The sequence below is a fragment of the Podarcis melisellensis genome (assembly GCF_964234715.1).
Source record: "Podarcis melisellensis genome assembly, chromosome: 8".
Classification (NCBI taxonomy): domain Eukaryota; kingdom Metazoa; phylum Chordata; class Lepidosauria; order Squamata; family Lacertidae; genus Podarcis; species Podarcis melisellensis.
Genome location: NC_138540.1, coordinates 56,080,860 through 56,107,247, shown reverse-complemented (window position 1 = coordinate 56,107,247; position 26,388 = coordinate 56,080,860). Strand labels below are relative to the sequence as shown.

At 45.7% G+C, this 26,388-nt stretch overlaps 1 protein-coding gene across 1 annotated transcript in view; it reads left to right on the top strand.

Annotated features, from left to right (window-relative positions):
* Nucleotides 1–26,388, top strand: part of CPNE2 (copine 2) — a 79,697-nt gene that overhangs the window by 44,163 nt on the left and 9,146 nt on the right. Inside the window, exons 4-12 of the mRNA XM_081922713.1 lie at nt 215–289; nt 7,219–7,290; nt 9,016–9,099; nt 12,113–12,202; nt 12,829–12,927; nt 17,390–17,476; nt 19,073–19,132; nt 22,232–22,365; nt 24,262–24,316. Of these exons, the coding sequence (XP_081778839.1) occupies nt 215–289; nt 7,219–7,290; nt 9,016–9,099; nt 12,113–12,202; nt 12,829–12,927; nt 17,390–17,476; nt 19,073–19,132; nt 22,232–22,365; nt 24,262–24,316 (756 nt within the window). The remainder of the gene's footprint in view (nt 1–214; nt 290–7,218; nt 7,291–9,015; nt 9,100–12,112; nt 12,203–12,828; nt 12,928–17,389; nt 17,477–19,072; nt 19,133–22,231; nt 22,366–24,261; nt 24,317–26,388) is intronic.

Sequence of the window (26,388 nt, the reverse complement as noted above, 5' to 3'; positions counted from 1 at the left end):
TTTGGCAAGTTGGCATCATCAAAAACATTAATTTTGGGCAACAAACAATAGTTTCTTTAGTAATTTGTCAAAATTAGTATCTGTCAAAATTAAATCCCTCAAATCTTGCGACAACTTAGCATTGCCACCATAAATAATAATGACTACATCCAGGATTGTACTCTGTCAGATCATTGCTACAGGCCTCCCTTTGTTTTCTGTTCTTCTCCCTTAGATTGTCTCAAGCAAGAAGATGACAAGAGCACTCCTCCTGGGGAACGGGAAGCCAGCTGGAAAAGGAATGATAATGGTATGGGCCACATGAAAGCAGGGGTATAAAGAGGGCGGGGACTTGGATTCTGAACTTAAATCCCAGTTCTGCATTTGGGATATAGCTGGAATCCTTTTTAAGCCCTTGGTTTTTTAATGACTGCTGTGGGAGCCACCCCGGCTGGTCACTTCACTCCCCAAGATCTACACACTCCCCCCCCCCCGAAAAGAAAACACACACAAAGTCTACTTTTCTAAGGAACTGGAGTAAAAGGTTGCTCCAGTAGAATTGATCTGAGCCCTGAAAAGAACGTGGGAAATGGAGCCACTCTTCCAGATTCCTTCTTCAGCTCTTTATACTTTTCAAGAGAGGAAAAAAGTTAACCACCCTCTCATTTAAAACAGATTTCTTTTCCATCTCTCTGTTTTGCCTTATTTTTTACTAGAAGAGCAAAAATAACAACCAAAAGGACCAGAGCAGCCAAACTTCCAAGTCCTGATTCATTCATTTCCATAGCAAAGCTTAAGCAGAAATTTCAGTGCGTGCTTAAACCTCTCACCCTGGAAACAAAGCTTCACTTGGACTGGGTGGCATCCAGGTTTAAAAAAATGTTCAGACTTATGTCCATATGAAACCATTTGCATAAAAATGCATATGCCATGCACTCCTTTATTTCTTCTGCAAATTTGTGCGCAATCTGCAAACCCATAAGCGGCATGCAAGATAAATCAGGATAAAAGGTTTGCTTTATGGGTAGTGTTAGTGGTAAGAGGAACAGGGCTTACTACTTAGCAACAGGTTTCTTAGCAACAGTTTTTCCTCTCTTGCACACTTGTGCACACAGAGCAATGCCTTTCCCATTGTAGACATGTCTGGCTAGTTTTGCAAATGAAAGGAAGTGATATTGGCTTGCATTAAAAGCGTGCACTCACCGCCCTCCAATCCTACTCATCTATAATTATCAATTGGGATGAACTGTGTGCTGCACCCTTGATGCCTATACATCATCATGATATATCAAATGCACCACGAACCATGCTGTGCATATTAGCTCACTGGTCCTTACGTTGCAGCCTTGGGTTCACCGATGCTGCTTCCAGCTATGCTTTCAATGCCTTCAACCACTGTAAACCCACTACATATTGGTGTGTTTGTGTGTGTGTGTGTGTGTGTGTGTGTGGTTGCGTCTGAAGCCAAAACTGAGTATAGTCAAAACCCATTTGGTTCAATGGCAAATGGATTTGCCAAACTCATTTTTCCTGGAACCATTTTCCCCTTTCCACCCACTTTCTGCCCCTTTTTAATTTTTTTAAAAAAATATTTTGCCACATGCGGAAAGTTGAATGTGCAGAAGTTAAATGTGCATAAGTTGTGGACTTATTATATGATTCCATATTGGAAACAGGAGAGAAAAATGGCAAAGAGTCAGAGGTGTTTTTGAAGGGTTTTTTCCAACTTTTAACCTGACAAGTGGCTCCCTCTACAATAGAAACCCACAAATTCTGTGCATGTTTCTTATCCCAGGAACCTTGTTCCTGCTGAGCAAAGTTGAACAATGGTGTTGCTTGAATTGCATTCACTGCAGTAATCTTGGTGTATTGTCACCAGCTTGCTGAGATGTGTGGGCAGAGGAGGCTGGTCTATGATGTCAAATGGGGAATTGCCCTAAACAACCTCAGTCTGCCCACAGCCAGTCTCTGGATACCTGCCGTCTTCCTTACAACCAGTCCAAGCTGGAGCTAAACAAGAACAACCACATAAATTGCCCATGAATATATGGGAGAACATAAGAAGGTGCCTTCTACCAAATCAGACCATTGGTCCATCAGTACTGTTCACGGTGACTGGCACTGGTTCTCTGGGGTCGCAGACAGATGCTTCTCCTAACCTGACCTGGGGGGGGATGCAAAGGGGTCAACTTGGGCCCTTCTGCATGCAAAACAGATGCTCTGTCACTGAGGATTCTCTAGCTGTGATTCCTGCATTGCAGGGGATCAGTCTAGATGGCCCTTGGGGTCCCTTCCAATTCCACAGTTCTATGATTTCATGCATGTTGACGAAGAAGGCACTCACCAGAGAATATTTTCATCTTGAAATGGAAACAGCAGGATGCTCAGTTATTGTGTTTCCTGAGCTTTGACGTATGCAATTGTGCATACATTTTTCTAGTGCAGGAGAGAAGGAAGAGCTTGGATAGGATTGGCCAAGCACACTTCGTTGCTTAAGGCAAAGGGCAATATCACACACACAAACACATTCCACACACAAAAGCTAACTGGGCTAGCATTTGACTCTTATTTCAGCACTGGTGATGGGACAGCGTCCAAGTGAGGACAGCAGGTTAGTTCAAGAGGGTGCATACGGTCCACACAACCTCTGCCTTCCAAGCCCTCACTGCCACTCAGGATGTGCCACCTGAGGCAGCTGTCACACTCAGCCCAATGGTAAGGCTGGCCCTGAGTTTGGCTGCTGAATCCCTGCATGGCAAAAATTGTGAGCAGCAATCCACATAATTAAGACCCCATTAATATTGTCTGCCCAACAGAGATAGGAAAACAGACATCGTCCAGCTCCTTCAAATTAAAACAGCCAGATGGACCATCATTAAAATGGAGAAAAAATAAAAATATCGCTATTTCCTGTGTTACAGGCTGCTTTAAGCATACTCATTGATGTGGGTGGTTCCTCCTCCCCCCCCACCATAGGAACAAATATATATATATTTACATAGCTTGGCAAAATAGTTATAGGAGGAGATGCTGGACTAAATGGGCCACTAGCCTGATCCAGCAGGCTCACCTTATGTTCTTAGGAGCATTTGGCCATGCAGCTCCCACTGGTGTGGATGGGGTACATTGGGTATCTGTACATAAAACTCAGAAATATCTAAAAGATGCCACACCAGCCCAGATTACGATTAAAGTGGAGTGAGAAGGAAAAGGTATTGGCAGCAGGCTTCCGTGTGGAGGCACCCTCCAGCCCAGCACCCTGGAGAGAGATCTCTAAGGACTTCCTAATTGTGAGACATTGACGCCCATTGATAAAATGTCTACCAGCTATCCTGGCCCATGAGTCAGGAGCCTGTGGCCCTGCAGATGTTGATGGACTGCAACTCCCTTCAGCCTCAGCCAGCAGTCAGCAATGGTAGGAGCTATAGTCCAACAATATCTGGAGGTCATCAAGTTGGAGAAGGCTGTTGTTCCTAGCACTCAAAACTGCCGTGGAGAAAGAGGTTGAGCTCAGGGCTTGCCTTTTCAGTTTGATGGGCTGGTGACAGCAGCTGCTTTATGATGCAAATTGCAGTCTCCTCTGATTTGGCTGCACCATGGTGGGCTATCACCTCCCTCTGCTGATCAGGTGTGCTTGATTTTAATGCCATGGGATCTGCTGAAGGCATCTTCATCTGTGCTTGCCCTCCTCATGCACTCAGCCAGTCACCAATCAAGCAGGAAATCTATGCAAGGAAACTGACAGTGGATTTAGAGAGGGGAACGGTGTAACTTGAACACTCCGTGTTCAAAACTGGCTGCTCGCAGGGCTGTTGTGAGGATAAAACAGGCAGGAAGAAAACTATGCAAACCATTTTGAGCTCCTTGGGGGGAAAGGTGGGATATAAATGCAGTGAATGAATAAATAAAATTGTTGTAAATGGTGCTTTGCGAGGAATTAAAAGGATAGGCCTCCAAGGGGCATACTAACTAGACACAGACCCAATATCTGTACCAGGCAGACTAGATTTTACAGGAAATGTGAGGGGCTTTTTTTAAAAAAAAAAAGCAGGGAAACAGCTGAGACCTACACAGAAGGCAGGAGGATGCAGCTGGGTCCCATTGGGCTGGTGGTTTGGTGCTGCTGTGCCAGGAGAAAAGGTGGAGTGGGGGGGGCGGTTTAACCGTTCGAGGGCAGCAAAATGGCAAACTCCCTGGAGACGCTTCATGCTGGAACGAGGCAGTGGGGCTGACCGAATGCCAGCACGTGTAGGTGGCTCGAGTTGTGCATGAAGCAAGCGTCGCCGAGGCCAGCCGGATGAGGCTGGCAAGGCAGCCCCCTCCTCCTCCAGTGCAGGATGCGCTTTCTGTGCTGGCAGCCGCTTGCCTCTGCTCAGAGGGAGCTGTCTTCCTCCCACAGAATAAGAAACGTAGTCTTTCTTTCTCTGTGCCGGGGGAGAAGGGGAGCCTGAGGCCTGAATGTGGGCCCTCCTGGCCTTAAGGGAGGCTCTTCCTCAGGCACTGTCCCTTCTCCCCAGCCCTGCCCTGCCCTCTTCCTGAGTGCTTTTGCCCAGCTGGACTGTGTGCTTGATCTGGGGATGATGCTTCTTGCCTGCCTGGATGGAGAATGTCTGTGTGTGTGTGTGTGTGTGTGTGTGTTCACATAGAAACCTGTGAATTTTGTGTGTCCGGAACACAGAGCCGCAGCTATTGCTCTCCCCATTTTTGCCACTTCCATAAACCTGGAAGAGGAAAGTGACACTCTTTCCCACTTTCCTCTCTTGACTCCATGTGCATTTCCAAGGTGCTTTTCCTGCACTGCAGGGGATTGGACTTCATGTCCCTTGGGGTCCCTTCCAACACTACAAGTCTTCTATTATCTCACATTTTTTCACTTTGCGGTTGGACCTGTGTTCCCAGAATTCTGTGCTCTAGCCTAGGCTAAATCTACTGAATCTACTGACCAGAAATGCCAGTGATGGAAGCTATAATCCAGAACATGTGGTTTGATGAAATCCATGTTGCTGGGCCCTCAGCCCTTATTCAGCTGAAAATAAGGCTCCTGTGTGGAAAAATTAAAATGCTGGGCTCAACCTCTGTTCTGGCTGCATGCACTGACATCCAGCCATTGTGCTCAGGAGGAGAGAGAGAGAAAGAGTATGAAGAACATTTGCAAAAAAGAAAAAGAAAAAGCAGCCTTGGCATCTTCTTCTCTTCCACCCACAGTGCCTGGAACCGCCTCTCACTCCTATGTTCCTTTCAGCACCTGTTCATGCAAAATAAACCCCAAAGCAGAGCAGCCGCAGGGAGGCCAGTGACAGACGTCTCTCAGCACCAGGCTCTGAGACAGGGATCCCCACTCGTTGCACATGGGCACCCTATTGCTCAGATTAGCAGAGCTGCTGGCTGGAGGATGGAACTGCAGGCAGTTCAAACCAGGATGCTCAACACTAGATCACGGTCCCAGAAATCTGGTGACTCTGGAAAGCCAGTCCCATGCCATCAACAGCAAGGCAGTTGGGCAACCTTGTTGCTCAACTTCAAAGCAACGTACATTTGGATTTTTGAGCAAGTGCCGTGGTCACTTTTCTGCTGGCTCTCCAGAATCAGCCTGCCAAAGATGCAGAAAGCACACACACACACTGCGCTTTCCCAAGAGATAGGGGTAAAAGCTGGACCGCATAGAATCATAGAATTGCAACTATAGAATCCTTGACAGATGGCCATCCAATCCCTATTTAAAAACCTCCAATGAAGGAGAGTCCTTGCCAAACAGCTCGTACTGATGGAAGGACATTCCTAATGTTTAATCGGAATCCCCTTTCTTGCCATTTGAATCCATTTGTTGGGGTCCCTACCATTTGGAGCGGCAGAAAACAAGCTTGCTCCATCTTCCATGGGACAGCTCTTTAGATATTTGAAGTTGACCATCACATCACTGCTCAGTCTTCTCTTCTCCAGGCTTAACATCCCCATCTCCCTCAGCCGTTCCTCAAAGGGAACCTTGAGGTCCTTGATCATCTTGGTCACCTTGCTCTGCAAGCATCCATAGAAGACCAAGTTAAGATTCAAGGAGTCTGTAGACTTAGTCCTATCATATACTCCGGCCCCGTGCAGCTTTGCTTTTTCACTTCAGGGCCTGCGTCCGCATGACACTAATGAGGAAAGAAGAGGCGCAATTAACCAACTCATCTTGTGCTCTCTCCACCAACAAAGGCTCTTTCTGACTCACTGCTTTTTATTCAGATTGTGCTGGAGAGTAAACAGCAGCCCAAAGGGTAGAGCTATTTCCAGTTGTGGTCAATGTCATTTCCCCCCCTAAGCAAGATCTGAGTGGGGGGACCAGAGGAGAGACACCCCCACTGACATGAGCAGCTGCAGGGGGGGAGCAGTTGCCCCTCCTTGGACAATCACCAGGTCCCCAGTTTTCTTTCTTTCTTTTTTAAAAGTGCATTTCTAACATTTGTAGACCCTAAGGAAGCAAAATGTGCAAGCGCTATTTTCTTTCTCTCTTTTTTCAGAATCTACCCTCTAGATGTTTTGGATAATAGTTGACATCAGCCTTTGCCAGCATGGCCAATGGTTAGGGCTGATGGGAATTCTAATCCAAAATGTCTGCAGGGCACCAGTTTGTTCTGTTCCATTTCTCCTGCCACCCAGTTTTCCAGGGTTTTTCTGCAGCAGTTTGCCAGCATTCTGTGGACACTGAGCAAACTCACTCCGCCTTAGACTGTTTTTGGATTCCCAACGCCCCAAAAGTGTTCCCCCCCTTTCAAATAAAAGAGGTTTTAGCTTTGGTTCCCTCAATCCTGTCAGAAACCTCTCTGCTCTGTATGGCTGCTGTTGTTTTGGCTACATAGGCAGCAGCAGCACTCACACCTGAACATTGGGAGATGGAATGGTTATTTAATTAAAGCATTTCCACCATGCTCTTCAGCCAGGGGAAAAAAAAGACTCTCAGAGCAGCTTGCAAATTCCAGTGATAAGACAGTCCCTATCCTCAGGTTTAGAACCTAAAACATATGACACAAAAAGAAAAGGGATTGGGAGGGAGGAGGAAAGAAAAAACTCAGGCATGATTTATTGGTTACAAAGGTTCTATGATGAGCAGCTGGAATGGGGGAAAATATAAGGAACAGAAGAGCCAAAATGTGCTGGTGTTTCAGCAGAGCAAATGAAGTTCTGCCATCCCATCCCTCTCCCTTCCCTGTAGCTGTGTTTTTCCACAAGCTATGTTTTTCTTCATCTTTTGTCTTCCAGATAGCAGCTCAAGAGCTGTCGGACAACCGTGTGATCACTCTTAGCATGGCAGGCAGGAAGCTGGATAAAAAGGTGCGTGTTTGGGGTCCTGCTTCTACCCCCTCCCAAATAAATTCATATGGATGCAACATGTAGCCAGTTAGGTGATGCTACAAATGCTTGTTTTGACATTGTACTTCACAGTGTTGAATGCAAGGCAGCAGCCCGGTCTTCCAGTGTTGTGCAGCAGAGACCACGCACAGACACGAAAGGGCTTTTCAACCAATGCTGAACAGTTGGCAACTGTGCTTGGGATGCAGTAGAGGTAGAGGAAAGGAGTGTAGGAGCCAGCAATTTTAATAAGGCACACAAATTCTCTCCTTTCTCAGACCTGTTCATTTACCTTCTAACTGTCTACCCTGCCTGCATACCATGAGGTCTAGAAACTTGCCAAAGGAAATGGAAGCAAAGAGTCTGAAATACCCTTTTCCTTTCTCTTGGAGGGCACAAATCCTCCTTTAGTTGATTAGCCTCTAGTTCCTACCCAGTACTCCTTTTAGTTGCCAGAAATAACCTTTTATTTTCCTGAGCTTTACTGATGCAACTTTAATCCTGCTGACTGTTTTATGTTGCCGGTATGATTTCATAGCTTTTATTTTACATTAAAAAAAAATATTACATTTTTAGGGTTTTATTTTTGTAATCCTCCCTCAGATTGTGAGTGAAGGATGATATAAAAAAGACTTTGAATTAATGCATAAACCAAATAATCGGTCCCTGTACCAATAGAGATTCACACCCTGCGTGGACTTCTGAGAAACCCCTGTGCATCTATAAATAAAGTATGTAAACGGACTGAAAACAAGCAGCCCTTGAAGAGGCAAAGCTCTGAAAGGCCTGTTGAAAGAGAGAGAGAGCCCTAGAACTCTGAGGAGAGACAGTTTGTTTTCAGGGTGGTGCAAGTCAAGGTCGATGGCTCCTTCCATAAGCGTACTGCCTGGTGCTTTTTTTGATCTGCATTGCATATTTTTTTCCCTCTGAGATGCCTCTGCTCTTCCTGTATTCCCCCACCCTCTAGTTCCCTAGGATTTATCTTGTGAATGCTCATCGGTTCAAGAACACATCTCCAACTGAAGGCTGCCTGGGATGGCATTGCAGTTTCCCACAGACAATAGTAGCAAAGGAAAAGGGTTTAATAGACCCTCTTGTCCGCTGCTCTTCTGTTCCTGACTGCAGCCTCCATTGCTGCTTTTCAGCAGCTTAAACTCTAAGAGATTAGTCACATTCTTTCTAGTATCATTTAGTTTGGGCCATGGCTGTTGGGGAGCGCTTTAAATACAGGACTGGTTCCAAGAGTTGGCCTGGTTGGGCATCTGCTGGGTTGTGTCCACACCCCAGTTGGGGAGCCCACTGACAAAACCCACTACAGTGAGGAGGTAGAGAGTGCAAGTCCAACCGCTACAGTCCCTGGCAACCCTGCCAAAGTTGTTGAGGATTTACATTCCGGTGTGAGCACCAAGAGACCGTTTTGAGCCAATAATATTTGTTGCTTTGGGGAAATCAGACCATCTGTGGATGCTACTGTTTACCCTGTGCTTAGATGTTTTAAGATTTACGGGCCTTCATTTCTTATTCTTTCAAATTGTAGCACTGGGAGGGCCCTGCAAGACACATTGTGTGCCTCTGATTTATAGCCTAAGGGGAAAGACTTCCTCTCTCCTCCTAATGCTACGTTACCTGGTGCTGATTTGAGGCAGCTGAGCTGGGGTAATTGTATAACCGCTGTGATTATTTTTTCCTCTTTCATCCCCCTTGCAGGACTTGTTTGGAAAATCAGACCCATTTTTAGAGTTTTATAAACCAGGAGACGATGGGAAATGGATGCTAGTTCATAGGACAGAGGTAAGCAGGGTCATCTGTTAGCATCAATGAATTCCCCCATTGAGAGATGCAAATATCAGTGTTTTGCAGCAAGATTGCACTCTGTCTGTGTCCCATGCTGCCAAGGACCAGATATTTTGGGTGATGTTTTTGAATAAAGTGAAGTTGAGGTGTCCCCCAAACACCTCAAAAACCTTGAGTGGGTGTGTCTGTGTTGCAAGGGATTACAACTGGCTTTTGTGAGTTTTAAAAGCAGTTTCAAGGCAGACCTGGGGAACCATTATCAACCAGAGGTCCACATTCTCTTCTGGGCAACATTCTGAGGGCCATGTGCCAGAGGTGGGTGGGGGGAGAGACCAAAAATAAGTGGAACATTGAATGTAAATGTTGTACTGTAGCCTAGTTTCTGCACACAAACACACTTCAGCCCTTGATAATGGACTAGCATCCAGTTCAAGGGCACCTTCCAGCCCAGCAAAATGTGGGGTACAAAGCAGGGCTGGTGGGGAATGTGGCTGGGGTAACTTCCGAGGGACAGATAGGGAGGTTTGGATTGCCGCATTTGGCCCCTAGCTTGAGGTTCCCGTCCCCAATGCAGAATGAGTTGCATTGCAAAGGCAAAAAAGCAATATGGCCCAAGAAGAATTATGCAGCACTCTTCATACTGCAACAATTACATCTAAATGAATAATGTAGAAACCCATGTTCCAAATCCTTCTAAGGGGACATGGGGGAATCCAGCCATCCTCCTCCAGAGAATGGGGACTCTTTGCACCGGCTTTTGGTAACTGTGTCCAGGTAGTTATCCTGGCTGTTTAAAAAAACACACCACACCACTAAAACAACAGCAATCAGTTCTGGGGGTGCCCCTTCAGTTTTGGGAACTGCTGGAAAAGGCATAAATCATAAATGTTTTGGGAGTTTTTTGGTGAGAACTGGAGGTCTTTGTCCCCCCATGACCTAGCAGGACAGAATCCATGGGCTTCAGACCTTACAGCTGAACTGCTATTGTCATTAGTATTAACATTCCTGGCTGAATCCCTCCTGAGACTTTCCAGGACACATCTTGCTTTCAAGTGCCTTTGGGAGCAATGAAAAGAACCTCTGTCCTCAAGTTTCAAAGTAAATGTCTTGGGTGCTCATTGACAGGCCCATTCAGATATTAGTTTTTGAATGCAGCAAAAACCTGGTTTGCCCACCCCTAAGCAAATTTTTCTCCCTCCAAGATCTCACTGATGTTGGTAGTGACAAAAAGAAAAAGACCCAAAGCAGACACAGTTCCTGTATTGGACAGAACAGGCAGAAAGCAGTTTCTTAAAAAATATAGCTCGGTTGGTAATCATTGAGACTCTTAATCTCAGAGACGTGGGTTTGAGTCCCACATTGGGCAAAAGATTCCTTCCTTGTAAGGGGTTGGACTGGATGATCCTCAGGTCCCTTCCAACTTTACAGTTCTACCCAAGCCCGAGCTTTTACAAACCACTGTGCCTTCCTCTTTTGCAGGCCAGAAAAGAGACAGGCACTCTCCAAGGAGACAATTATCAATACATTTGTTTTCTTCTTCTCTGCCAATCCTAAATACATTACGCAGAAACCAGTGTCATTGATTTATGAGTTCCTTAATGCTGATTTCCCTTCTTATATGATCCTTGAAATATTAAAGAGCTCTTGGCATGAAGGCAGACAATGGCTCATTTTGGATATAATGCACCATTTAGCATTACATAAGTGACCATAAACTAGCCTTGGGCTCACATATTCCCTGCTCCCCCTCCCCTTCTCTGGAGGGTCCACAAGGAAGAGATGGGAAGCTTTCACTTTCTGCAGGTTTTTGCTACATCTGAAATAGGGGTGTAGGAGGGAGGGAATCAGGTCACCTTAAAGCACAGTTTCTTGGCACAAGCCAGGACCGGCATTAGAAGTGTTGCACGGTGTGGGATTCAGAAGTCCACCTTGCTGGAGGTTTCTAAGCAGATGTTGGATGGCCTTCTGTCATGGATTCCTGCATTGTAGGGGGTTGGACTAGATGACTCTTGGTATCCCATCCAATTCTACGATTCTATGATTCTATAACCCAGACGCCGCAGGCAGCATGCAAGAAACTCTGTCCTTTGAGTAGTACAGGAATCCACTCCACCTGAGAGACAAATTATGGTAATCAAGCTTTATTGAGAAAGAATATAAGGAGGGGAAATAGGTGAAAAATAGTGAATAAAATAAACAAAACAAAAAAAGAAGAAGTCCACCTTGCACCAGTGGCGGTGCAGTTGTGCAGGGAGGGACAGTGGTGTGTGGAAGAGCCCTATTCTTCACAGTTGATTTGTGTTATTTCTGACTGACACATTGTGTGATTTTCTCCTGTGTTGGGTTGTAAGTGTGCATCCTTTGAGACTCCCACACAGTGCTCCAGTGTCTGACAGTTCTGCACAGGGAAGTCTCAGTTTTACATCACAGTTTCTCTTTGATCCTTTCCACTCCTTTGCAGGGAAGCATTTACAGTCATTTTAACATTAACACTTAATCCATGCTCTAACTGGCAATGCCTTGCTCTTGACAAGAGGCCAATCCTGCCTCACTCTTCAATGCAAAGCCGATCCTCTCTTACAGATGTGAGTTCAGAGACAAGGCTACCTTTTTTTACATCAAAAAAGCAATTATATTTGTAAATCATTTAGGCTTTGCAGGTTGAATGGGGAGCACATTGCAGTCATTGCAGGAGTAGAAACAGGGGAAGGTAGAATAAATGTATTTGTAAGCGAACCAATTTCTGGTACACATTTTGAATAACCCATGCTGGTGGGGTGGTAGTCTTCTCCACCTGATGAGAGGCAATAGGACAAAGCGAGGGTCCCAGGACTTGGGAGGAATGCCCAGGAACTCCTGCTGCTTCCCACTGGTGTCTGCCACGTTGAGGCAGTTGCCTTGCTCTGCCCAATAGTAGGGCCGGCCCTGGTGTCTAGCTTGGCCCTTGGTGTGTTGGCCTTGATTGTGAAATGATCTCCCCCTGTGCTTCTCCCGTCTCTCCAAATTGCAGGTGATTAAATACACGCTGGATCCTGTGTGGAAGCCGTTCACTGTGCCTTTAATATCTCTGTGTGACGGAGACGTCGAAAGGCAGATAAAGGTACCAAGGGCCCAAGTCTCCTTCTGTTTCAGTGGTTGCCAACAGTTTAGGGTGCAGGAGGGCATTTTGGAATTTTGAGATAGTGCCAAAGGTACCAGTCATAGAATGGCTGCTTCCAGGCTTGTAAACTAGCAGAAAATGTTAGGTCTTTTTGTTTGAAAACCTTCCTTTGTTTCCAGACATTGTGAAGTTGGGTAAGCACAGCATGTTCTGGTGATTATGAAATCATGGACTCCACTCCTCCACAGAGTAATTTACAACATTTTAAAAATCGTTTTCTTTTTCTTTTAAGGTCTTCAAATGGGAATTTCTTGGAAGTTTCTGGAAATAGCAATATTTGTTACCATAACCTTCATCTTTATCCATTAATTGGATCTGTTCCTCTGTAATTACTATTTCTAGACAGCATCTCATTATTTCTGACACCTAGTTCTAATTCTTGGAAAAAAATAAACGATCCCATTTCTGAGAAAGATGAGTTTCTTTGTCACAAAAAATGTGCAGCTCAATTTCAGGCTTCTTTAATGGGCAGCCCAGCAATAGGCAACATGAGGACACCTGTTTGCTTCTTTAAAGAAAACAAAAAACCCCACTCACTGCTCTGCTTCTCCCTTTTCTCCCACCAGATCATATGTCATGATTACGACAACGACGGAGGCCACGATTTCATCGGGGAGTTCCAGACTTCCGTTGCCAAGATGTGCGAAGCCCAAGATGCCTTTTCGGTAAGCTCTAGAGAACCACTTTGGATGTGAAGAATAGGAAAATGTTCTGGCCTGAAGGCATGGTAGCTGCAGGTAGGGCTGGGAGAGATTCCCTGCCTGAAACCTTGCAGAACTGCTGCCACAGTGTAGACAAGACTGAGATAGACAGACATTACAAGGCAGATTCCTAAATTCACCTTGCTAAGCAGATTTGGGGCTTGTCAGTCCCTGCTTGGGAGACCATCTGAGAATTACATGTTGGGTTCTGTGATGTAAGAAACATGGCGGGATACATGTGCTGTAATAGTAGTAGTAAGAATAAGGACAATAGAAGAAGTCTCTTTGTGCTGAGCCATTGGTCCACCTAGTACAGTAATGGCTTGTCTGGTAGTGGTTTTCTGATGTGTCAGCAGAGAGTCCTCTCCTAGAAGGACCGCCTCTCCCCATATAAACCAACCTGGACACTGCCTTCATCATCCAAGACCTTCCTTTGTGTGCCTCCTCCCAGCCAGGCTGATGGAGGTGACCTTGCTCTCTCCCTGCTCAGAGGCAGGGTGGTGGTTGTGCAGGCCTGCAGCAAGGTTTCGGGAACGGCCATAGCGCAGCGATGGAGCATACATGCGCACACAATTTACTTGTATGGCACTTTTCCATGGTTCAAACCATGCACAATGCGGTTTACAGCATGAACAAATGTACACCATTACAAATGGAACAGAAGTAGCCATAAACAGTAAGTAAAACACATCAAAAAGTGCACAACCAAATAGCCAAAAATATCACTAACAGCACCCTCCCTCCAACAACAACACCCCTGTGCGGGAGTCTGTTCAGCATCTTCAGCTTTTGCAGCTGGAGTCAATCACAGCCCTCCCCTCCTAGGCCAGGTGGATAAAGGCCTGTAATGCAAGAAGCAGGTCTTCCAGGATTCACAGCCTTCACATGCAGAAGGCTCCATCTCCAGGCAGGTGCCTGGAACTCTGGAGAGCCACTGCTGCCAGTCAATGTAGCCAATACTGAGCTAGATGCAATGGTTTGACTCAGTACAGTGGTACCTCGGGTTACAAATGCTTCAGGTTACAGACTCCGCTAACCTGGAAGTAGTACCTCAGGTTAAGAACTTTACCTCAGGATGAGAACAGAAATCGTTCGGCGGCAGTGGGAGGCCCCATTAGCTAAAGTGGTACCTCAGGTTAAGAACAGTTTCAGGTTAAGAACAGACCTCCGGAACGAATTAAGTTTTTAACCTGAGGTACCACTGTACAAGGGGACGCAGGTGGCGCTGTGGGTTAAAGTCTCAGCGCCTAGGACTTGCCGATCGAAAGGTCGGCGGTTCAAATCCCTGCGGCGGGGTGCGCTCCCGCTGCTCGGTCCCAGCGCCTGCCAACCTAGCATTTCGAAAGCACCTCCAGGTGCAAGTAGATAAATAGGGACCGCTTACCAGCGGGAAGGTAAACGGCGTTTCCGTGTGCAGCTCTGGCTCGCCAGAGCAGCGATGTCACGCTGGCCACGTGACCCGGAAGTGTCTCCGGACAGCGCTGGCCCCTGGCCTCTTAAGTGAGATGGGCGCACAACCCCAGAGTCTGTCAAGACTGGCCCGTACGGGCAGGGGTACCTTTACCTTTTACCTTTACCACTGTACAAGGCCACACACCCTTTTTTGGTTTTGTACTGCTATCCGTGTGGATGCATAGCAAAAATTCAACTGGATCATTAAAAAACAAAACAAAACCTGTTGCTGCCTCCATAACTCGTGTTCCCCCACACTGCTGCATTGCCAGGGGGGTTGGACTAGATAACCCTTTAGGTCCCTTTTGGTTCTATGATTCCATGATCCTGCTTTGTCTGGATTGGTGTACCATCTTCGTTCCTTTACTTGCATTCTCTTGGTTTGTTATTTTCAGTTCTCTCCAACCTCTCGCTCATTAGCAAGCGTTTACGTTGACAGTCAAAGAAAGTACTTTTTTTCCACACAGTCATTTGACTAATGGAATTTGCTTCCACGTGAGGTAGTGTTGGGCACCCATGTGGATTGTTTTAAAAGAGGATTAATGGAGGAGCAGGCTATCAGCGGCTATGCCAGTATGCACCTGAATAGTAGTCACTAGGAATCACATGTGGGGTGACCAGGGCCTGCTCGGGGGCTCCCCATCAGGCCATCTGGTTGGCCACTGTGAGAACAGGATGCTGGGCTCTACTATTATAATTTCTCCTACCTATGGCACACCCCGTTATATAAGGGATTGGAGGATGTTAAACTAAGAACAGGTTTTTTTCTAAGGCCCAAATATTTTACCCTTTGCAGAATGGGAGAGCCAGATTAAAGGGTATCCCTAGAAGTCAAGCTGGATTTTGTAATTCTCAGACCATTGAAGGTCTTATTCACTTGATACATGAATGTGAAGTGCATGCAGATTTCATTTTTTTAAAAACCTACCCACTGCTACTTTTGAAGACGGATTTTCCGAGATAAGTTGCTCTTCCTGTCAGAGACACTGATAAATATGCTACATTTAGAACAGCAAAAATTCTCACTCAGGCACCGCATGATCGATGGAAATTCTGCTGATTATCATAGGGATGGCAGCTTTCTTCTGCATCAGATTGTGATATTTTAAAAGGTTGTTTTTTTAAAAAAAATTGTATCAGTCTCTGAAATGTTATTAAATGCGTAAGGTTTGCTTAGTTGATACCTGGCCAAATGTTTGTAATGGCAAGTAATTATATTACAGTTGTTTTTTTTAAAAAAAACACCTCATCTGACCTGTTTATCAACCTTGTGGGATTAATTCAAATGTTTGTGAACATTCTCATAGCTCAGAGCACGTTTTGCATGGGAAACGTGCCTTGTTCAATCGCTGGCAGGTTCAGGCAGGGTCTGAGAAAGCCCTTAAGCCCTGGAGAGCTGCTGCCAGACAGTGTAGACAGTACTGAGTTAGATGGACCAATTATCTGTCCTGGCATAAGGCAGCTTTTTAAATCTCAGAGGAAGTCTATAAAAGGTCAATAAAGTGCCAGTTTTTCCCTATTATGTTCAGAGACCTTTTATATTGAAGGATGATAGAGGATTCTCTTCTGTTTCAGGTAGATCAGACTACCATATTTTTCGCTCTATGAGGTGCACCGGACCATAAGACGCACCTAGTTTTAGAGGGGGGGAACAAGAAAAAAAATATTCTCTCCCTCTCTGCGCAGCGCCCCTTCAGTGAAGTGGCAGGAGAAACGGAGCCCTTTCCATTTCTCCTCCCGCTTCGCTGAAGGGGCGCTGCGTAGAGAGGGAAAGCTGTGCAGCGCCTCTCCAGCGAAGCCAGGAGAGCAAGAGGGATTGGTGCGCACCAACCCCTCTTGCTCTCCTGGCTCCAGCGAAAGCAACACGAAACCTCCAGAGTGCAGCAGGAACACTCCCGCTGCGCTCCGCAGGCTTCGCGTTGCTTTCGCTGAAGCCATGGAGCCTGCATTCGCTCCAAAAGACGCACACACATTTCCCCTTACTTTTTAGGAGGGGAAAAATGTGTCTTATAGAGCGAAAAATACGGTATCTAGTGGTCTAAAGGTTATGTCATTGGTGTTATCCAGAGCAAAGTGAGCAGTAGAGGTTGATCTGTGAATTGATAAAGTCCCAGTAGGTCAGGTTCACAATTGTTCACAATCGTTACATATTGACTTCAGACCTTCCTTTTTGCCTCCTACGAATGTGTGCATTTTTATCGACATGCTCCAGGTGGAAAGAAAAGGTTCTTTCAGAGAGACAGCTGGGGTGCTTCTACATAAAAGCTTAAAAATAAAATGGGAACACGCGTTTGTTTACTTAATGAGTAATCAACATCCTTCACCCCCCAAAAACACACACACACATAAAAAAGGACTTGGAATACTGCTGTGTTCATCTGCCATTTCCGCTTTTGTTTCTGTCAAGTGCTGAGTGCTTCTAAATGGAGTTACCTGCTGTCAGTAACCCAGGCAGCTCTTTCATTCAAAACACCAGGCTCTAAAGACCAGAAGGGAATGGCTTTCTCAGCTCCATCGTCTGGGTGCATCCATAGCTAACGATGGTTGAGAAATTTGATTAAGGGAGCATTTTAATGCAGAACCTACTAGGAGAGACTTCCTTGCCCTAAATCCTGGCGAGCTGCTGCCATTCAAGGTAGACAATGCTGAACTAGGTGGATCAGTGGTTGGTCTTGGGCAGCGTCCTGTGTTCCAATGTAGTTTGCAGTTTCCAAACTGGCAAGCAGACCCAGATGCAGCTAACCTTCCAAAGGTGCACTTTTCTGTGTTGAGTGGTGCAGTTCCCCAACCTAACAAATGGTGGCTGATTGTGGCATTTTGCTGGCATTGAGAGAATGAGAACCGGCTGTGTGCAGGATTTCTGCATGGCAGGGACCCTTGTGGTCCCTTCCAACTCTACAGTTCTATAATTCTATGATTCAGGATCTCTTGTGTTTATTGTGACCTGTCTTCCTTCCGTTTCATTTTTAAATAGGTAGAATTTGAATGCATTAACCCCAAAAAACAGAAGAAGAAAAGGAGCTACAAGAACTCAGGAATCATCATTGTGAAATCCTGCAAAGTGAGTACTTCACACAAAGCATCTGTCACCAACCATGGTGCCCTCCAGATGTTTTGGACTACAGCTCCCATTGCCCCCTACTGAGACTGGAGGGAGAGGTATCCCATGGGCACCCCCAGACTTTTGTGGGGGTAGGATTCTATCACATACCAGCAAATCCGGGTCTTGCAGTTGTAACAGACTGGGAGGTCATGTGCAACAAACCCACTTTCTCAAGAAGATCAGTTTTCCCCAAATAAGGCATGTGACCAGGAGGGATGGGGAAAAATATTGGAAAACATTGGACAGCGCTTTGATACAGCATTGTCCAGCCTCACTCAAGCAAATCAGGGAAAGGCTCATTAAACAGGTAATCTGGAAGCGATTCCAAACATCTGGAGGGCGCTGGGTAGGGTGAGGCTGTTGTGAAATGTGTTGCTGCTCAAAAAACATGTATGAAAACTCTTGCAGCTGCTTCTTGGAAGGAAAAGCCGGTGGCATTATATTCTTCAAATGCGGTGAATTGGAATGGTGGTGGTTCTTTTCTCCCACAGATTTGTAAGCAAGGCAGGGGGAAGATTAAGCTCTCCTCCTCCCCCCTGGTGCTTTTCCCTAGAAGAAATGTATTATTGTATAATCTTTAAAGTTGCAGTTATGGTTAGTTCATCCTAACTTTAAAAACAACCGTTACTGGATTTGCATAATGTTGTGACCTCAGGAAAGGGAAGCTATCAACGCTGAGCTTGAAGGGGAGTAGAAGGGATGAGAGAGGACGGGGAGGAGGGAAGACATTGAGATTCCTGTGAGGTTCTGGAGATGCTACAAAAAAGGGAAACAGGCAGTTGGTGCTTCTAGTTCAGCATTGTCCACACTGACTGCCAACAGCTCTCCAGGGTTTCAGGAAGTGGGACATTCTTAGCCCGGCTTAGAGACTGCACCTGTGACCTTCTGTATGCAAAGCAGATGCTCTAATATGACCCCCCTCCCCTTCCATCTGGCAGGAATAGCCAACATGGTGCCCTCTAGGCATTGTAGGACTACAACTCTCTTCGTCCTTAACTATTTGCCATGCTCGCTGGGGCTGATGGGAGTTGTAGTTTTACAGCAACAAGTGGACATCCCCTTGGCACCCTCTGCTGTAGGTTGCTATTGGCCGTGGCTTCTGGTGGATGCATCTTTGCTTCACACTGCGTGCTGCTTCAGGTATTCTATGCAAATGTTATCATAGAAGCAGCAAACATTCTTGCCAGGACGGTCCTGATGCAGGAGGTGTGGTGTATGAATGCATACATGCTCAGTATTCTTGATGACTGCAGTGTCCTCAATCTTTAGCATTTCTAATTGGACTCCCCACAGATAGAACTTTGAACACAATGGAGCTAGTTTTTGCAGTGCACACATGGGCAGTTTCTCTTTGATACTTACTACCAGCCATCATATTGCTTCTGAAATTTTGATGGTCAACAGGACCTTAGTTCCATAGAGACAAACGGTCAAAAGTGCCTTATAATAAGTTTTTCTTTCTGCTTACAAATGTTTAGGGATTTCTGAAAATGCACTTATATTGCCTCCCTTCCTCCCCCCCCCCCTTCCTAACCATTTGAAATCCCGTTTCAGATCACCAGAGATTACACCTTCCTGGACTATATCCTTGGGGGCTGCCAGCTAATGTTTACGGTAAGGATCTTTGCCTCTTTGTGCACAAAGCGCTGTAATAAGCATGAGGTGAAGTGAATTCGTTTGGGAATGTGCCATTCTGCATCCTCTCCTCACTTGGACTTAATCAAATGACAGGCCTAAAAAGATCCCGGGAGATCAAGGTAGCCTTGAGGAGTCTCCGACTCCAATGTAATCGCTGTGGATCTGAGAGCAAGCTGCCTGTATCAGCCCCTGGCTGCGATCGCCAACGAGGCATGAGGGACAGCAGAACGAATGACATCAATCCAGCTCAACGGGGCAGAAGGAAAGCAACATTGCAAAGCAATGAACACATTTCATTTGGCCAAAACCCCCCATGCCGGGTGAATTTTGCAGCACACGTCATCAGTTTTTGCCTCAATTAGAATCTGTATTGGATCTGAAGTTGTTACTGCTGATTCTTTTTTTAAAAAAAAAATGTTTGATCGCTTCAAGATGTCTTCATGGGAAGAGATTCAAAAATTTAATTTAATTAATCATCAATTTCCCCATGAATCCAAGTTCATTTAGGGCCACTTTCTGCCTGGGCTCATTTTGCAGGCTTGCTTACTATCCTCATTTCTTAATCAAATGAAGACTGATGCCTCAGTCAGACAGGTCTGACCCAAGACATATTGCCTCCATAGGCAGGCTATCTGAAATCTCAGTTTAAATACATGCATCTGCACACAGATATTCATTAATGTTGGCCACAATCTGCCAGGAAGGTCATAAAAATGTCTAGGAGCTGCCTTTCAATGTGGATTGCATAGAGCGACCTCCTGGTCAAGCCCATAGCCAGAAAGCTTCTGGTAATTGGGCCAAAACTAGGGCTGAGCCTAATTCACCACCCGTATTCACAGATTATTATTATTATTTTGCTGGAGGAGGGGGATTTGGGAGTTGAAATTACTCAAATGGATTGGGGGCATATTGTGCTACTGGTCTCTTCCTCTCTTTTTCTTATAAACTGTTTATAAATCTTTCTAAAAGAAATGATTAAAAATAAACAACTTACACAGAACTCTCTAAGCAGCGTACACTCTAAAATTGTCAATAAAGCACAGCTAAGATCAACCAAAAAACCCCACAACCATAATGTAGTCATAGATAAAAATGCAGCTAAAACCAGTAAAACCTTTAGAGCAAGCCTAGAAAGCTGAATCATATGTTTGCTGGAATAAAAATACGTTTTTAGCAGACCCAGAAAAAAATGAAGTGAGGGTCCCTGCCCATTTGTGAGTTGGATTTTTTAAAAACTCATGCTCTGCTGGCAGTGGCTGTAGAACAGCTCCATCTCTTCCGCCCAGGATGCCCCTGGGGTATTGCACCAATTAGCATCTGGGCTCAATTCCAAGTGTTGGTTTTGTTCTATAAAACCTTATGCTGCTCAAGACCACCCCAGTACCTCAAAGGCCACCTCATCCTACATTAGCCTGTTAGCAAAATGCATGTATAAGCTGCAAATTTGTGCAAATGTCTCTATTGGCACACTTGAAGATTTGGCAGATGTAGCTTTGGGCCTGCCAAATGACAGAATCAGAGAATTGTAGAGTTGGAAGGGACCCAGGGGGTAATCTAGTCCAACCCCTCCACTGCAGGAATATCAACTAGATCAAATGGCCACCCAACCTCTGCAACGAAAGGAGAGTCCACCACCTCCCAAGGGAGTCCATTCCACTGTTGAACAGCTCTTACTCTCAGAAAGTCCTTCCTGATGTTTCGTTGGCATCTCCTTTCTTGTAACTTGAATTGCTGCTCGCTTTAATCCAAGAAGCAGATTCTAGCTTTGGTTTATTATCTAGCAGAATTTCCAATGCTTTCCCCCTGTTCTGACCTGTATCAACGTTCTTGAGACCTCTGGGTTAAATGTTCTGTGTTTCTTCACCTTAGACATTTGCTGGTGTATATGCAATGAGAGATTTTTCATTCATTCTGCGCAGGTGTGTTTGTGGAATCTTTACTTCAGTGCAGGGCCTTTAAATTCCACTTTTGTTTCATCCAATGTATTGAACACGTATCCCCGCCCCCTGCTGCTTCAAACTTATTTTTTCGAGTACAGTGTCCAAGAATGTTGTGTCTATGCACACAAACACACAAATGCAGGCTATATTCTTTCCCCCCGTATTTGTTGTTTTGGTCTAAAGAGACATAAAGAGGAAGGGAGGAGGCGTTGCCATAGGAACGGGAATGAGTACAAGCATGTTACGCACACAGCTGAACTATTGCATAAAGGTTTGCTGGCACAAAGGAGGAAATGGTTCATTTGGAAGCCAAATAAACCATCACAGAGGGCTGGAATCATCAACTTGACTAGCTGGACGGACTTCTGGATTTCTCCTGATGCTCGTCTAGCAGGTCTTGAGTTGTGGAATGGTACCGTCAGGATCCACTGAGTAACTGATTGCCTTCCATTGGATGCCATGGCCAGCGATTGGTTGTTATTCAGATAGTGCCACCAATGCACACAGTGCTTTGCAAAGTAGTAGCAGAGAGGTCTGTGCCCCAATGATCTTACAATTTAAAATGCAGCACAGTGGAGACAGAGGAAGCTGAGGGAGAGGAGAGGATGGATGGGGAGAATGTGGCCTTGTTCAGATGTAACGCTAAATCATGAGGATCTTGGGGTCTCGGAAGCTTCATATCAGGAGAGGTATTCCAGAAGGTATTGGGGGACCTGTGCGATGAAGAACCAATACTAAGAAATAGTATTGAAAAAGTCCACTTTTTGCCTTGACCAGTTAGTTGTGGATGGACCCAAAAGCCCTTTGAGGAAGAGATGGCCACTCTGTTGAAGAGGAGCCAAGCCACAACTTAGGCTTTCCAGGTGTGGTGAACCAGTGGCCCTCCAGATGTTGTTGGATTCCAACTCCCATCAGCCCCAGTCAGCGTGGACAGTGGTCAGGGATTCTGGGGGTTGGAGTCCAGAAACATTGGGAGAGCCCCAGTTTCCCTGTTGTAGAAAAGGGGGGATAAATAACTCTTGCCCCCAGGGAAACCACTTTCCTGGTTTGTTTTTTGGAACCCATGGAGAAGAGCAGCCTTGTCCAGCCCCTGTGGCATTGCTATAGTAAAGGTGGTGCTGATCTTTCCTTGCAGGTCGGGATTGATTTCACAGCCTCCAACGGGAATCCTCGGGACCCCACGTCTTTGCACTACATCAACCCCATGGGAACAAATGAATACCTCTCAGCTATTTGGGCAGTGGGGCAGATAATACAAGATTATGACACGTAAGTGCCGCTTCCCTCATGAGGCTCTGTCTGGAAGGGGTGATCTAAATATTGCTTCAGATGTTTTATGTATTTTAAAACAAAATTCATAGAGAATAAATCAATCAAGAGCTGTTAGCCATAACAGCTAGGTGGAACCTCCAGCTACAGAAGCAGTACACCTGGGAAACGCAACCAGATGGGTGGGGTATAAATAATAAATTATTATTATTATTATTAGCCAAAAGATGCACACAGAGGGAAAACAGCAGAGGTCTATCAACACAAGGGCCACCAGTCAGTGGTAGAGCAACTGTTTTGCATGCAAGGGGTCCCTGGTTCAAATTCCAATGGCAGATAAAAGACTTTTTAAGTATGCAATAATGGCAGCGAGAATGCTACTAGCCCAGAGACGGAAGGAAGAAGAAATACCAACAAAAGAAGAATGGCAGATGAAAATGATGAAATATGCGGAAATGGCGGAACTGATTGGAAAGATCCAAAACCAGGAAGATCAAGTATTTTCTAAAGACTGGAATAAATTCATAATTTACTTAAAAGACCACTGTAAACAGTTAAAATCTTTGGCAGGGATGTAAAGACACTTGTAATGTGGAATTGATTTAATGATAATTATGGTTATATAATAGCTAGATAAGGGTAAAAGATGCAGTAAATTTAATCTTAAAGATGGAAGGAGGTCTAAGAGTTTGAAAGAACTCTGTATTTTAATGTTTGAAATTGCTATGTTTTATATGTATTTTTTTTTGAAAACTACGCACGCATGCACACACACACACACGAATACCAACAGCAACTCCACATAGGGCTATGCAGGACTCTGCCTGAAACCCCAAAGAGCCACTGGCAGTAAGTGCAGACATTAGTGAGCTAGACAAACCAATATAACTAACTCGACAAAAGGCAGCTTTTTACAGCCCTATCTTACTGTGCCACCTTCATGCCTTGCTTGTGATCTTCCAGATTCCCCTGGCTGGCCATTTGGGAAATGGGATGTTGGATTAGATCAACCTCGCCCCACCTCGAGGCGTTCTAGATGTTTTAGATTATGGCTCTCAGCAGCCCAAAGCATCTGGATGGTGACAGGATACGGAAAGCGGGATGGGGAGCTTGCTTTGAATCATCCTGGCTCTTCTTAAATTCCCCCTGGAATTCTGCAGATTGTCTCAAGTCAGGGACAGATTGCCAGTGTGGGGCAAAGTGCCCTTTCCAAAACAATGTGTTTCTTGGCTTATGTATTTGTATTCCACTTATTAGGCATGTTTGGCTCCCAAAGGAGCTAACAATTTAAAATTGTTTAAAAGGGAAGAGGATTAACGCCTGCATGTGTCCCTTCCATGTGGTTTGTGCAATTCTCTAAAGTTTGTAGTCCTCATGATGGTAGAGAAACACATTGATCTGGCAGTGAAGTTTGACCACACGCGTCTTGCAAAGCTGGTTGTGAGGCCTTGCAAACACATCACCTTCTGGAACTCTTTGCATAGGGCTTTGCAGGCTGATCAGCAGTGCCTGCAACCTCCCCCTTTGACTGAGCCAGGTTTTTACCTGCCCTACACCTGGGCAGGTGTGTGTGGCTTGGCCAAATGGGGTGGCCTGGTAGGCCTAATTTGGCCCATAAGCAGGTGGTTCCCCTCCACTCCTGATTAATGGAAAGGCATATAACCACTGCAGAAAGGATGGGTGCTCCTTGTTGTATGAATACAACTTTGTGTGAATAAATCAGGGTGAGTACTCAGGGAGCAGGAATCTCTCCTAAGTAGTTTTCTGCATATCTTGTTGAACCAATATCATTTATATGGGTTACAGAAACATGCTGGAGATCTGCAGCCTTGCCTAAGTCCATACTTACTTTCTCCCTTGCTTCCCCCTTCCCCCCTTCTTCTGATTATTTTGCAGAGATAAAATGTTTCCTGCTTTGGGATTTGGTGCCCAGCTCCCCCCAGACTGGAAGGTAAACCTGCTCCTGTTGTTGTAGACATTTCCATGCTTACAGTGTGTGTATATATCATTAGGTGGAACAAAGCTTTCAGGGTTTCCTTCTTGATTCAAACAGTGCAGTTCTATATTTAGAAGTACATCCCATTGAGTTCAGTGGGGCAGACTCCTACATAAGCGTGGGAATGGAGCCTCAGTCAAACAGCTGGCCCCGTGGCAAGCATTCAGAGCATCCTGGGGAACAGAGTCTGAAATGGGGATTCTAAGGCAGGAGTGAAAAGAGTGAAAAGATAAGGAGAGAGGAAGGTGTGTCTGCTTGTTCAGAGGTTTAGGCTAGGCTAGAGAATCCATCCGTTGCGTGTCGAGACTCCACAGCCACCCCCTCGTTGGGAAATAACTCACACCAGGACACAGATATTAGGTTTATGTTATTGGGCAAATTTTGGCCACAACTTTATTGAATTACAGAATGTGAGCAGTATTGGCTTAGGCATTGATTGGACCTGACTGTATCTGACTCCTGCAGGAAGTCCAGAAAGGGTAAGCCCCCGGTAGGGGGAGCCCTGTCGATGCGAACCAACTCAAGTTCCCCCTGGTGTTCCCGTTGGGGTCATGTCAAGGCCCTAGTCCCCAGCCGGGCTTCGGACAAGATCAACACCCCCGGATTCCTTTAATGGAATACCCTTAAGAATGGAGGGGCAGGTGATGGCCACACCTCCCCTCCCCCCCACAAGCTCAAACAATGCCTAACCGCAACCCTAACAAAGTTGTGACAATTGCTACGAGATAAGTGAAAACCAAGTGGCCAGTGCCAATTTGCCAAATGGAAAAATTCCTACCAGGCCCCTCGGACAACGAAGGTGACCAACCACAGTCCATAGCAAGGCCAGTGTCTAACCTGCAAATAGGGGCGGAGGGCGGGTGATTGAGGAAGCAAGCCAAAGAGGAAGTCCTCTGGCTCGCTCCTCGGTTTAAACTGCCCCAGCCACGCCCCACGCCCCCCCCGGCCAGCAGATTGGCTGGCCGGGTTCTGACATGGCCGGGATCCCCCAGGCAACGGGGGACAATGTCCCCTGGCCCTGGTGGGGAGTGGGTGGCCATGCAGTCCACCACAACTCCTCCCCACTGGGAAGTGGAGCAGATCTAAAACTACAATTCTGCCTCAGCCCTCCAAGCTTGGATGGCTGATATCCAGAGTTTCTGCAAGATTTCCCTCTTTCTCATCTCTCCCCTGTAGCTCCTGACACCTTCCCCACTTGCACCTGATGGACCCCCCAACCTTTTGAAACATATTTGAGGGTGTTCCCAGGGGGTGGGGAAGAAGAATCCCATTACATGAATGAAATACCATTCTGCTAGCAGAGGGCACAACGTGGCGTCACTCATGTGGTTGGGAATGACTGCAATGGCTGTCAAACATTAGGAGTCACTGCCAACCCTAATAAGAAGGGCATGAGTGTCCCGGTTGTCCACACAACAACTCCAAAGACAGAGAATGTAATCCAAGACCAGCCAAAAATGAAACCTGTGCCACAAAATGTGGGTTAGGAACCAAAATCTTTTCTCTGAAAGCCAGACTACAAAATGTTAAAGACTGTAAGAGCAGCAATAGCGCGCTTTGCTTTATAAGATGCTTTGAGGGCATGTTATTGCTGGAAAGTAAAAATAGATTAATGAAATAAATACATGGCTAAATAAATGTTATGATAGTGCTATTAGAGGTTTGTGTATATGGATATTTGTTGTGTGGAATCTAATATATTTACCCACAATATTGATAAACGGGAATCTGCCCTGCCCATAGAGGCATCTATGCTGCACCTCCACAGTTGGTGTGAATCCTGCATGCCCTGGTGGTGCCCAGGCATGGTTGCTGACTCTTGGAGCCTATTCACTTGGTCTCAAGTGCTACCTTAATGATTAAATACTCCAGTAACTCTCCCACTGTGCACATTATTCTTGCTATTAATACAGTGGTGCACACTCTGTATCAAGGTGCCAGTGACATTAAGTGCAGGATCAGGCACTCAATGTGCTGCTTGAGAGTGAGTCATCCCCCTTCTTCACCATTAAACATTACATTTGTCT